The following is a 13,950-nucleotide window of genomic DNA, read 5'->3' as shown; positions in this document are numbered from 1 at the left end:
CCTGGACATGACGCTAGTATGTCGCAGGGACTGCACCCTTTGATGCTGAGTGTCAAGCAGGGAGTCATTGGGTCCCATTTCTACAGTCTTTGGCATGACCCAAAGTACTATACTATATTCATTGGTATCAAACTGATACATTTGATTATGTTGTTTGTGCATGAACGTACGGACGGATGAAGCAGTCCAGACGGACGGACGGACAGACAGACAGGCGTATTCAGAGCATCCCCCCCCCCCCCCCTCCCACCAGCGGGGCTAAAAACAGAATGAACTGGAGGAGGAGAACGATGGTGTCAGGTGAAGCTGAGCGTGTGGATTATTCTGGGACTAGAGACCCAGTCAGCCCACGCTGGAGGTGACACGATGCCTCGGCAACACATGCAATGCATGCTGGGTATATGCTGAAGAACTAATGAGAGGCTGGGGGCTCCAACTTGCGCCATCCATTATCCCTAAACTTATTTGCCATTTTTTACTATTTTGAAAATCATTTTAAAATAGTTCAACTAGCCGATCTACACGTTGTAAGCTTGTAGATCAGCTATTTAAACAATTAAAAAAAAACTTTTAAAATAGTAAACAAAATTAAAAAAAAAAGGCAAATAAGTTTAGGGATAAGGGTTAAGGGGTAGCGCAAGATATAGCCCTATAAGCCAGAACGTGTGTGTGTGTGTGTGTGTGTGTGTGGGGGGGGGGGGGGGGGGGAGGATCATGGAGTTCACTGTATTACTGAATTGTAATTGAAAAGAAGTATTTTGTGTTCAATTGCGGTAGTCCTTTAAACCCCATATGGTTAAGCGGAGTCCCTCAGGGCTCTGTGCTAGTGTATTTTCTGATTTCTGTTATCATGGGGAAAGCCTTCGCTGCAAATAGCCGATCGACAAGCTCCACAAAACGCATGCTGGGACTTTTAAGTGGTAAAGGAGAGATGCTGGTGATTTCGATCAAAGACACAATCTCTCTCCACACTCCAGTAACCAGCTCTCTCTCACCTCTCACATGGTGAGAAGTGTCTCCATTGTCCTTGTCCTGACTCTCTCTTGCACCCCTATATGCCCCCCCCCCCCCCCTCTCTCTCTCTCTCTCTCTCTCTCTCTCTCGCTCTCTCTCTCTCTCTCCCTCTCTCTCTCTCTCTCTCTCTCTCCTGTAATCTCCCTCTTCCACCCTTGTCTTCTAAGTTGTATCAGGAGTCAGGATCAGTTGTGGTATAGCTCCATTGTTTATACCGGCTGCTGCTCTGCTCTGCACTCCCTCGCTCGCTGGCTGCATAAGCTCTCAGGCTGTGATTAATCATGCCTCCTCCCCAGACAGCATTAATCACTTGCTGCATCGGCGAGCAAGACACTAAACGGCTTTTCATGAGGTGAATATGCCCGCTGTCACCTGGACGCCCGTGTCGGCGCCACGTTCCTCTTTCCGTGCGACCGCCGTTGTTCACTTCCAGCTTTCAGTTGTGTTATGCGTTACATGTGTGCGTGTGTGCACAGAAGTATTTTCCCGAAATGAGGCTGTTAATTGAAATGAGAAAAACAAATTGGTGTGTGTGTGTGTGTGTGTGTGCGTGCGCGTGCGTGTGCGACACATTTGGGACAATTGAGTGAAGAATACATGACCCTTCTGTGCAAAATAACTGCATGTGCAATTTGTGCATGTACTCACATGCATTTGGAATGCATGGATCCACGCGCGCACGTGTGTGTACACACACACACACACACACACATGTACACACAGGAAGGGACACTTGAGGGAACTCATCTAATCCCCAAAACAGACCCAAGAGCCCCACCCACGAAGCCCCCATCATGGACCCTCCATCACGGAAATGTTAAGACCTCAGGTCCATGGAGGAGGAGGAGGAGGAGGAGAGGATCGTGATTGGTCCAGAGTAAGCTTTTAACAATCTCATCCTCTCACTTCTTCCTTAATGATGTGTGTTTTTTCCTCTCTCTCAGGCCTATATAACTATATTGAAATGGGATTAATCATAATTAGCTCAATTATTTTGCTAATGACAAGTACGTAGAGGCGCTCTAGTGTCTCAGGGGACAAAGGCAACACTTGACAAGGTCACAGGCGTTAATCCAAACATGTTCACAGAGACACACTGAGCATCATTATTAAATGTACACTTGTCATGCAGCAAAAATTGCAGATCTACAAGCTCACAATGCATTGTGATGGTTTGACGCAAAACTGGTGAATGAAGGAGGATATAATGATGCACAACATTGTGGACAAAACTGAGGTAATTGTTAGCAATATGCTAACTGTGACTGGCAGTAATCATACCTACAGTATGTTTATGCCTGACTGACATTTATGTCAGACAAGAGTCTTGCTGTGCTATTAAGTCATTTTTAAACTGAACAAATATGTTTCTGCTTTACTGAACAATGCCATCTAGGAAGATGACTAGTTCCCAAAACGATTGTATTTAAGAATCAGGAAAAGCTTATGTGGTACTGCTTGAGAGAGAGAGAGAGAGAGAGAGAGAGAGAGAGAGAGAGAGAGAGACCCGAGGCACAGAATAAAGTGAAAATAAGAAGACATGGGAAAAACATGGGACAAGACAAAGCAGACTAGACTAGGACAACCAGAACTCAGTCACACAGTCAGTCACCTCAGTAGGGCACGCACGCACGCACGCACGCACGCACGCACGCACGCACGCACGCACGCACGCACGCACGCACGCACGCACGGACACACACTGGTGTGAGGTCTCGGACGTCTCTCTCTCTCGCCTCACCTGCGCAGCAGCAGCTTGGGGTGGTTCTTGCTCTCCAGGTTGCGGTCGATGAGGTCGGACAGCAGGTGCTTGAGCACGTCGGTGGCGTACTCCAGCTTGCTCTGCAGCACCGTCATGATGAGCGAGGCCACGTTGCCGCGGTCGCGCATGGAGAAGCCGCGCTGCGCCTCCAGCGTGCGGATGAACGCCAGCAGGAAGACCTTGTTGTTGATGAGCTGGCCGAACAGCTTCAGGCCCTTCTCCACCTGCTCCTGGCGGTAGCCTGGTACCTGCATGGGGGAGGGGGAGAGGGTTAGGGTTAGAACAGCTTCAGGCCCTTCTCCACCTGCTCCTGGCGGTAGCCTGGTACCTGCATGGGGGGAGGGGGGCGCAGATTTGTACAGTTGGGTGCCACCGATATTGTCCCTTATCATTTGACCCATTTAGGCCTGACCTCAAAATTTAAAAAAATCCTTCTAAATCCTCCAGTTTTCTGAAATAAATATTTTCACGATTTTTCAAAAATAGCAGACCTACAAGCTCGTAGCGCGCCACTCGGTGGCGCGCTATGAGCTTGTAGATCTGCTATTTTTCAATAGCTAAATTATAACATAATGTTTAAAACACCAAAAGGGGTTCCCGCCCAAAATGGGTTAACTGTCCTTTTGCGCAGATCACGCAAACCTCAGCAAAAAGAAAAGGACAATATCGATGGCCTCCAACTGTAGATTCGTTTTTCCTTCTTTTTTGTAACTTTTTTGTAACTGTAAAGGCCTATTCATACTTCAGTTTTGAGTGATAAGGTGACCACTGAAACGGTGGTTAGTAAAAACAAGAGAGATGTGTTTGGGTGAGCGGTGAGTCGATTACCACCGCGGCGTGATGCGTGATTGATTGCGTCATGCTGCAGTTATCTTCCTTGTAAACACTGGGTCGGGACCCATATGTGGGTTTTTATTGGTCCCATATTTTTTGTTTCCTACAATTTGTTTTTTAATTATTACTAGAGAGGTGCCCGTGGGGCCTCTACAGCGGTGCCCGTTGGGCACTGGCCTACTTGGAATGATGCAAGTTGGAAATGCATGCCCCACCCAGATATTATGTCTGTGTCCCAGATATTTATGCCCGACGTCAGAATGATGTCAGATTTCTGTATGTGTCTCTCTGTGTCCCTTTATTCCTATATATGGAGTTCTGTGTCAGCCATGCCCAAATATGGAGTGTTGGGATGCCAGAACAGGCCAAATTGTGGAGGTGTGTGTTAGGCCAGCTCCATATATGGACGCTGGGCAGGGGCCCGGTCCAGAGCCCGAGCAGAGGCCTTTTAGAATGATGTCAGATTTCTGTATGTGTCTCTCTGTGTCCCTTTATTCCTATATGGAGTTCTGTGTCAGCCATGCCCAAATATGGAGTGTTGGGTTGTCAGAACAGGCCATATCACTTACAGAGTTCTGTAAGTGATATTTTTTGTTGGTCAAACCAGTAAAAGGTGAGGCCGATTCTACAAATGCCTTCTACAGTAAAGCAGTAGTTCTCAAATGTTTTCCGTGCCAAGGACCCCCAAATTGATATATATGTATTTGGCCACGGAACGCCATCCAAAAATGCTTTGTTGCCGCGGCGGGGACTCTGGCACAATTATATCAGCAAGCATCATGACGCACTGAGGACTATAAATTCCACTTTTATCCCTGAACGACCAAGTCAATTCAATTCACCTCCAGAGAGGACTGAGACGTACGGCGAGAGAGACAGAGCAGGCGTCACAGACAGAGGAGCGAGACAGAGAGAGAGTCACGCCGAGAGAAAGGGAGAGAGATGAAAACATAAAGAGCTGAGACAAAGAGAAAGGAAGCATGATGAGCTTAACATCTTGTGACTTGTAGTGTTTCATGGTGTGTAAGGCTGCAGGATAAAGGGCTGTTTATTCCACTGCCTGCGTCACTGTTCCACTCAGGCAGCAGTTGAAAGGAAGCGAGGTGACGTGAATTGCCCTCCACCGGAGCCTGGATTTTCCCTGTGACGTTTATCCCAGTGAGTGGAAGCTCTTTTCCATAATGTATAGCCTATAGTTCGTACTCAAAGTATGTCGCCTGTCGGGTACAAAACCTCTTATCTTCAACCTTTGATGTTTTCCTTTTTTCCCCCGTAAATTAATCCCCTACTTTGTCATACTAGTGTCTCACAAAAGTATTTTTTTGTATAAATATTGAACCAATGCCAGATGCCAGCCAGGTTCATTTGTTGACCTGGCATCCTATTAGTGTATAGTTTCCATGTAGCTTCTGGTCGATACAGTAGCATTAGGAGGAAGTCTCCTTAACGCCATGGCACTTTCAACTTCCTACGCATGCATGAAAGGCCTGTCGACTGCTGAAAAGAAAAAAATAACACTTTTGCTACTCACCAGTACAAAGATGGTTTTGTGGAGTCGAGAGCCTACTTTACCTAGTGGACGCACTCTGAGCCCCCACCACATTATTTAAAATGCACTTTTTGGCCAGAAAAGACAATATTTCACCGGAAGGAACAATAAGGTTAATGGGATGTTTCTATTGATCTATAGAGGGTGCAGTGGAGTAAGTAAAACATGTTTTTTTCTAGCGGTGAAATATTTTTTCTTGCCAAACAGTGCATTTTATACGTGTTGTGGGGGGCTCAGAGCGCGTCCACTAGGGCAGGGGTTCTCAATGTTTTTGACTGGGGACCCCCAAAAAATGCTTTCGCCATGTCTCGCCTTTTTTATTTTTGCAGCAGCCTTTCATGCGTGCGCAGGAGGTTGAAAATACCATAGCGTTAAGACCATGAGCTAGTTTCCATGTACACATTTTTTAATATTATACTGATGATAGGTTCTTGGTTTACCTATATGATTACTAGTTAACTATTTCTATGCATTTGATACCTCGTGTTTTCCTTGCTTACTGTAAGTAGCTGTGGATTAAGAGCTTCTGGCAAATGCCTAAATTCAAATTGTCATTGTAAACTGTAATTAAAAGTACTAACAAGAGCTTTGACTAAATAAAAACTACATTGGATTTTATTTTTAATTTTTTTTTTTTCATTTCCTGAAAAGTAACAGTTTTGGACATACAAGGTTTCTGCCCGACAGTGACAATATCCCTAGTGGTGTGTCGAGTGCACTCAGACTGTGGAGGTTGCTCAGTGCTGCTGTCAAAAGCAGCAGATGTTTTGTCTTCATTCTAACAACCTGCTATAATCTGCCGGGAGATATCGTTGAGTTGCTAGTCTAATTTCATGCTACCTGACAAGGTGTACGTGTGTGTGTGTGTGTGTGTGTGTGTGTGTGTGTGTGTGCGTGCGTGCGTGCGTGCGTGCGTGCGTGCGTGCGGGCGTGCGTGCGTGCGTGCGTGCGTGCGTGCGTGCGTGCGTGCGTGCGTGCGTGCGTGCGTGCGTGCGTGTCCTGTATCAAAGTGAATATAACAGAGCATTACTCGGCGTGCTTATGTTAAAGTTGATAAGAGAAAGGACAAAGAAAGGAAACACTGCTTTCATTGTGAAAATATACTACTACTACTACTACTACTACTACTACTATTACTACTACTACTACTACTACTACTACTACTACTACTACTACTAATAATAATAATAATAATAATAATAATTTAAAGGTAGTACATTTTTTACTACATTTTTTACCATTGAGCTAATATACATAATGTCTGACCAGTGGTGAAAAGTAACTACAGTATAGGTACATTTACTCAAGTACAATTATGACTCTGAGGTACTCTTTACTTTACTGGAGTATTTCCAATTTTCTATAATGTTACTTCTACTTCATTACATTTCACAGGCAAAATATTGTAGTTTTACTCTGCTACAATTATTTGAAAACATTAGTTACTTCACAGGATTTTTATACACTTTTATACATTTGAAAACGTTTTACTTTTGGTAGCCTACTTTAAGTGTATTACCGGACATGTACTATTGACTATTTCTACAATAGGGTATTGATACTTTTACTTAAGTAATACATGTGAGTACTTCTTCCATCACTGTGTCTGACATATCAATAATAATTAAGCAGCTGTCACTCGTCTCCGATGAGCCCCTGTTCCTTTCATTAAGACCACCATTCCACATCACACTCCTTATACGGGCCCACATTTATACCAATTAAAACATAATTAATATAGCTTATTACCGGGAGATTCTCATCAGGCATAGAGTTAGCCAACCCCGAGGGCAGCGAAATGGGGGTCCTTCATTCTCTTTAATGGGAAAAGACGACCTGCCCAATTACGGCTGTCCATCAGTGTCACTGGTGGGGAATAAATGACTTGATTTTTTTCCCCTGCCGCCACTTTTCTCTTTGATTGACTTTTAATTTGTTTTTGAGGTGTGGAGATAAAAAAAAAAAAGAAAGTGTGGTGTCACATGTCATTAAAGAGTTATTAACGAGAGCGAGCCACTGATTGGATGGCTGTCTTATTTGCGGTTGAGTAAGTGCCGTTGTCGGTGCGTCAGAAGGTGTTTGTTTACCAGACGCCAACAACACACAACGGTGTTCATTTCACCCACTGTCTGTGACCCACTGCTTGTTGTTCATTCGCTTGTTCACTAATTATGCATTATGAATGGAACCAAAATGGACCCGTGGAATTCATACACTCTCAGAGTTACAGAACTGTAAAGACCTATTCATACTCCGGGTTTCGGTGATGAGGTGACCACCGAAACACTGGTCACCTCATAAGGTGACCACCATTTGACTGGAGTATGAATAGGCCTTAAGGGTCCATTTGGAAACCCCCTCAGGGTGCTCCTCTATAGTACCGTACCTCCAGATCCCTGAGGACAGGGTGCTCCTCTATCCCGGGGAACAGCACCCTCATGGTGTAGGTCCTGTAGTCCAGGAAGGGGATCCCCGCTCCGTCCAGGTCACTGGTCAGCTCGTGGATGTCCGTCTGCAGCTCGGCGAAGGCTGGAGGACACGGCAGAGGGACAGACACGCGCTGTAGTTTATTATGCCGGCGGCAGATCACAATGTCCTTTTTATTCGGTCATAAACAGTGACTGATTAATTAATTGGAATCAAATTAAAAGCTGGAAGAGATAACGTGTGCGTGGAAAAAAAAGGTCATGAGTCTGCTTTCACAGCCGTCGTGTTGTGAGTACTTAGTAGTATGTTGCTTTACAGCCAGACCACGTTAATGTCTGTTAGAGCAGGCTTTCCCAGTCAATGGGTCGGGTCACGAGTTTCTACAAATATTTTCCCCCAAAAGATAATACAAAAAGCAATTCAGACAAATATTTCTCTAAATAATTTCAGAAAATCAATCAATCAATCAATCAATCAATCAATCAATCAATCAATCAATCAATCAATCAAAGGGTAAGTTTGACACCCCTGGTGCAAGAAATAGTAACAATAGCAGATCTACAAGCTCACAATGTGTCGCAACTCGTTGCGCTATTTTCACGTGGGAAATTCACAAGTGTGGGTCCTGGGAAGACACCAAATGTGTCTTTTGGGTCTTTTGGCAACCACTGTGTTAGAGCCTGCACAAGCTCAAAACACCAGTCGAAGCACCAGCTCAAAACCCTGGCCCAAAACTCAGACCAAGCCGGGACCAAAACCCTGGCTCAAAACCACAGCCCAAGCCGGGACCAAAACCCTGGCTCAAAACCACAGCCCAAGCCCCGGACCTGGTCCGTGGTGTTCATGCCTGACTTGGCCCCAACCCGACAATGGTCTGCAATTAGCCTTTCGCTAAACCCCACCCCAAAAGTGATTGTCCAATGCCAATCCAAATAGTTTAGCAACCGTTGCTAAGGATGGTAAGCTTTCGTCACCTCATACTGTAGCCGTCAATGTTATTTTGCATGACTTTTGCACGTCGGTAAAGTTCACGACTGACCCACCCAGGTGATGGCAATAACACTAATCACCGTAGTCTTACCGTGCATTACATGAAAACTCCCGTTGGACGGTCGTTAACGTTTATTGAGTTGGATACCATTTCTCCCTATAGCATTCCCTCGTAATCCTAGTTTATTGAAATAATGCATCATGCACATTTGTCCAGTGCATAGCCTACTGCAGGCCTGGTTGACTAGATTTAGAAGACATTTTGAAGCTCTTGCTACGGAAATTATCGATTATTTATATGGAGAAATCCCGTCATTTAACATGCATCTCAATGGGTGAGAAGGAAACCTTGCCATGTCTCCTCTCTTAGTAACAGTTGCTAACGTGCCTATTGGACAAGGACAGGTTGGGGAGGGACTCAGCGATGGGCATGAGGCCTACCAAATTAATTGAATCTCTCTCTCTCTGCATGACATGAGCCGCCTCTGATGCTCGCAGCGCGCAACACACTGACTGAGACATGCAGACACAGACAGAACACACACGTCACATACAGTACGCTACTAACGCCAGGGCTCCACCGGACGCGTTGCGTCTCCGTCGCGTCGCGTCAAAAAACGCACCGGTTCAATTTTAATGCACGCGTCGCGTCTCCGTCAACGCGGGCAGTGGAGCCACCCTTCATTGATTAAAAAGGGAACATTCCCTGACGGTGACGGAGACGCGACGCTGACGCGCCCGGTGGAGCCCGGCCGTTAGATGTGAACAAGTTGTAGTTTTATTAAACATAATAACTGCGAGTGACAGCGACAAAAATGCTCTCATAGGCCTACTTAGGCTACCAAGCCAAGTGTCCATAAAAGAAGCATGTCACAGCATGCAATAGAATAAAGCAACATAAATGCCACAAATCCCACTCACACATACTGTATGAACTGCGACTGTCCATTACGGAGAGGCATTAGCATGCTACAAAGAATAAAGCCATAATGTTACTTGATCCAGCAGCTGTTAAGAAATTAAAGGTTCATGGTCTACCTTGCTTTCTTTGATATGCGAACTGTGAAGAACGAATCCAGACGACATCGTTCGTTCTGAACGACGTTTCAAATGTTATATGCTCCCAAAAATAAATATCCGAGTCATTGCAATGTATAGGTATAGTTGTATTACAATGAGCCTTATACTGCAAGAGCCTCATTCACCGTTCATTCTGCGTTGCAAGCGCTGTGCGAGGCATTATCCACTAACACTCCAAGTCATCAGGCTTCAGAGATGAGACACAAGTTCACTGAACTCCTCTCCTTTCGTTGTCAATGAAAGCAATTCACTGTTTGATATCGCTGCACGATGGTTGGGTGGAGTTATGCACGTAACTCGGGGTCAATGAACCTGAGCCTGACCCGTAAAATTAGCCAGTAAGCCCCTGTTGACCTTGCCGACACGCTGGTTCAGTGGTTCTCAAACATTTTCATTGTCAATGACTGCCAAATTGATACATTTTATTTGGCCATGGACCCCCATTTGAAGACTATGTGCCAGGGACATCCTTATGATTAGATTGTCTAAGTGGGGTCATGATAATAATTGACAAACATCTTTTTTTAAATCTGCCAAAATGTACAAACATTGCAGATCTAAATTACAAGCTCTTTTTCCACATTTTTAAAAAGTGGTTAAACCTACAGTATGATCTGAATAGTCAAAGTCAACAGTTTGCTTCATGGAAACTCCTGAATAATCAAAAACAATGATGATCAAATGTTTTATTGTAGCTCTAAATTATAACATATTGTGTAAATGAACATTACTCTTAGGGCAGATAACACTGGCCGATAGAATTATACTGTTCTGCATTTGCTTTCAAAATAAGATAAAAAGCTTAATTCTTTCCTTATCTGAGATGACCTTGGCCAGAGAATGAACTCTGGGTTCCTTATAAGCTGAACATTCTTACAGTACTGTCGGTTTCAAAGACTTACTAATAAGCGTACTAATTAATAATTCAATAATGTAGTGTAAGGCACAAACTATTACATAGGGTATTGCTTATCTGCACCTGTAAGACTTGATAACACACTGTTTTATAAAACGGTGTTATGGCATAGGCCTACGCAAAACATGATGTCAACTTAGGCAAGTGTTAATAAAACATGATGAAACATAATTCTTCCAGTATCCCCCCCCCCCCCCCCCCAGTTAAAATATTTGATTTTACAAAAAGTAAAAGTCAAAAGCAAAATATTTGTCTTGGAGTAGAATGAAAGAGTTTTTTGTCGCATTCCTGAGCCAACAACGTGATGAATTACTGGCTATCAGGAATGCAACAAATACAAAAACATCTCCATGAAGTCAACGCTTCATGGGGTGTGTAATTGATATAAAATATGATTTGTTTTGGGGGTTTTTTTGGGGGGGGGGGGGGGGGTGAACTACTCCTTCAAGTAACAACACTCCAAAGTGCACTTTAGCTACTGTCCAGCGCTGCCCCGGCCCGTTTCCTCCTTACCCTCTTTGCACTCGAGGGCCACGCGCGACTCCAGGTTGTCCATCTGCATCTGCAGCCTCTTCAGCGTGAGGTCGCTCTCGCGGGACTTGCGCTTGTAGGCGATGAGCACCACCACGATGAAGAGGATGAGGAGGGCCCCGGCCGCCGCAATGCCGATGATGGCCGTGCTGCTCAGCGGGCTGTCCGACGTGACGAGGACCACGCCCGGAGAGAACTCGATGCCTCCCACACGGGCCTATTTTAGACAAAAACAGAGTCATAGGGCTCAATTAATTGTCATACAGATAGTTGTCATTAAAGGGATATTTCATTTTCAAACATGTCTGGGGTCATTTTAGCGTCTTTGTGATCAACCCCAGACAGTTTTTTAAGTCAGTAATGAGGCTCCCCAGATGATTAGGAAAATGTGCAGCATTGTCTTCTGACTCAACAGTAAACAAACCAACATACAGTATCTGTAAGTGTATACATGGTATCTGCACATTTCTAAAGTGACAATATAATGACTTTAAGACCTTTTTTTATACCAAATTGGCCAAATTGTGAGCTTGTACTTTGGCTATTTTCACAATATTTATCTGCGGAACCATATCGAACTAAATGTAATGCCTACCATTCCAAGTGCTTGTCAGGGTAGTGGTGGTGGAGGGGGGGGGGGGGGGGGGTCTTCCCCAGTTCAAACATAATTATTTTGGGGAGTCACGGCCTGAAAGGTTTGGGAACACTTGCTCTAATTAGATGGTAAAATGGTACTTGTAAGTTCCTGGAAAGTTAATTTTGGGGGCATTATTAGTTTATCTCCACAGTAATGAGGATGCACTGCTTCTGTAGAGAAACTGTACAATGTAGAAGAAAAGGCAACACTAAACGTTGCTCTGGGAATACTCTTCAACAACCTTAAAGTTATTGTAATATTTTTAAACAACTTTGATGTTTGTCTTTCATCAGATGCTTTTAAATACTTTGCACTTTCTGTGTCATCATCGAGTCTGAGCAATAATCCCAGTCTATGAATATTCAAAAGCTCAGCTCGCTTGTGGTTCTGTGTGTGTGTGTGTGCGTACGTGCGTATACGTGCACACGCGCGCAAGTACTTTTACTACTATTACTAAATGTGTGAGGAATGTCCCCACAAGTATAGAATTAAATAAATATACAATGAGAATAATTGTCCTGGTCCTAACAAGCCCATGTTTTGTGTGTGTCAGTGTTCATTTCGTCTACGAAAAACTATGACAAAAAACGTTTCCTTTTTTTCCTCACTGATGAAAACTAAACAAAACCAAAATAAAAGCTACGCTATGATGACTAAAACTATGACTAATAGTTTGACAATTTATAAGAAAAATGTAATGGAGGGACTAATGGAACAGAGAGCCAGTAGAACTAAAAAAATGTCATGTTATGCTTGGCTGACTGTGGGTTGGCTGGCTGTGATGGAAATACACATTGTCACGTTGCTGCGTGACAAGTTGTGAGCTTGTAGATCTGCTATAGGTATAAATCAGGCATTACGACGCCATCATGGCCTTCTAAGATACATTTTAGTCGACTAAATTAACTGCTGATTTAGTTGACTAAAATCTTATGATAAACTATACTAAAATGTGACTAAAACTAAATGAAATTTTATTCAAAAGACTGTGACTAAAACTGAATCAAAATTTGCTGTCAAAATTGATTGGTGTGTTTCATATGTTGGCGTGCATGCACGTTTAGGTAGCCGAGCCTGGAAGCGCTCGCCTCGCTCGAAGAGGACTGCCATCTCAGAAGCACAAATGGAACCTTTACAGTATATTGAATTTCGCAGAGCCCTATAATCCTTCTTACTGAAGGCTTGTTTTGTTTGTTTGTGTGGACCGGCCGTAAGGGAATAACCACAGGCCAGGCAGGGCCCATTGGATTAGAGTCTGCAGTCTGTCTGCCAGCTAGTGGACAAGTAGATGGATGGAGAGAGCATGCAGCAACCAGCCCGTCTGTCTGTCAAACTGTCAATGAATCGATAGGACTGTCTGTCATCTCCACAAGAACCTGTCTCCCTCCCGCCTAACGTCTGTCTTTGTCTGTCTGTCCCCCCCACTCTCTTCTTTTCCTCTCACACCTGTGTGCTGTCTATATACATATGTGCGTGCGTGCGTGCGTGCGTGCGTGCGTGCGTGCGACTCACCAGGACCTTGTGGCGTCCAGTCAGGTTCGGGGACTCACAGAGCAGCTGTGTCTCTGACACCGTTAAGGTACAGGGCTTGTCACCAATCAGAACCGTGTAGTTGAGCTTCCAGTTCCCGTTGCCGTTATTGGTCGGTGGCAGGAAGTTCCGCCCCTGTGAGAGAGAGAGAGAGAGAGAGAGAGAGAGAGAGAGAGAGAGAGAGAGAGTGTCAACGTGATTGGTGGATACAGGATTGAATGAAGTGTTACATTAGCTCATATATAATAATAAATCCCATGTGCCATGAACCAAACATGTATTTAATGAACGTCCAAGGGCTTTTTGCAATGAACTGAGGAGTTTTAGCACTCCAACACAGTGGATCTCAAACTTTCGAATTTGAAGAACAGTTTGATGTGCATGAGGCCAAGGACCCCCATTTGATACAATGTTCCATCTCTGTGACCCCAATCTCGGTTCCATTTGGTTCCATTTGTACGCTCTTAGAGTTATAGACACAGCACTCGCACCATTCGCCACGTCGTCCAGCTTGAAGCCAAACTCTTCAGGCCGCTCAGCCACCTGGCGGTCCAGGCTGATGGGCAGCTCTGGAGCCTGGCACAGCATGGAGCTGGGGCTCAACACCTGGCACAGCACCACTCGGAAGCAGTGGTGGAAAAAGTACTCAAGTTTTTACTTAGGCTAAGTAAAAGTATCAA

At 44.5% G+C, this 13,950-nt stretch overlaps 1 protein-coding gene across 2 annotated transcripts in view; it reads right to left on the bottom strand.

Annotated features, from left to right (window-relative positions):
* plxna4 (plexin A4) overlaps window positions 1-13,950 on the bottom strand; it is a 300,862-nt gene that overhangs the window by 46,347 nt on the left and 240,565 nt on the right. For both annotated transcript variants that reach the window (XM_079493988.1, XM_079493989.1), the window contains exons 21-24: window positions 13,253-13,405; window positions 11,086-11,320; window positions 7,546-7,688; window positions 2,756-3,024 (exon numbers count right to left, since the gene is read on the bottom strand). In XM_079493988.1, the coding sequence (XP_079350114.1) occupies window positions 2,756-3,024; window positions 7,546-7,688; window positions 11,086-11,320; window positions 13,253-13,405 (800 nt within the window). The remainder of the gene's footprint in view (window positions 1-2,755; window positions 3,025-7,545; window positions 7,689-11,085; window positions 11,321-13,252; window positions 13,406-13,950) is intronic.

This window comes from Electrona antarctica (assembly GCF_951216825.1).
Source record: "Electrona antarctica genome assembly, chromosome: 23".
NCBI lineage: Eukaryota > Metazoa > Chordata > Actinopteri > Myctophiformes > Myctophidae > Electrona > Electrona antarctica.
This window is presented reverse-complemented; position numbering and strand designations above follow the sequence as displayed.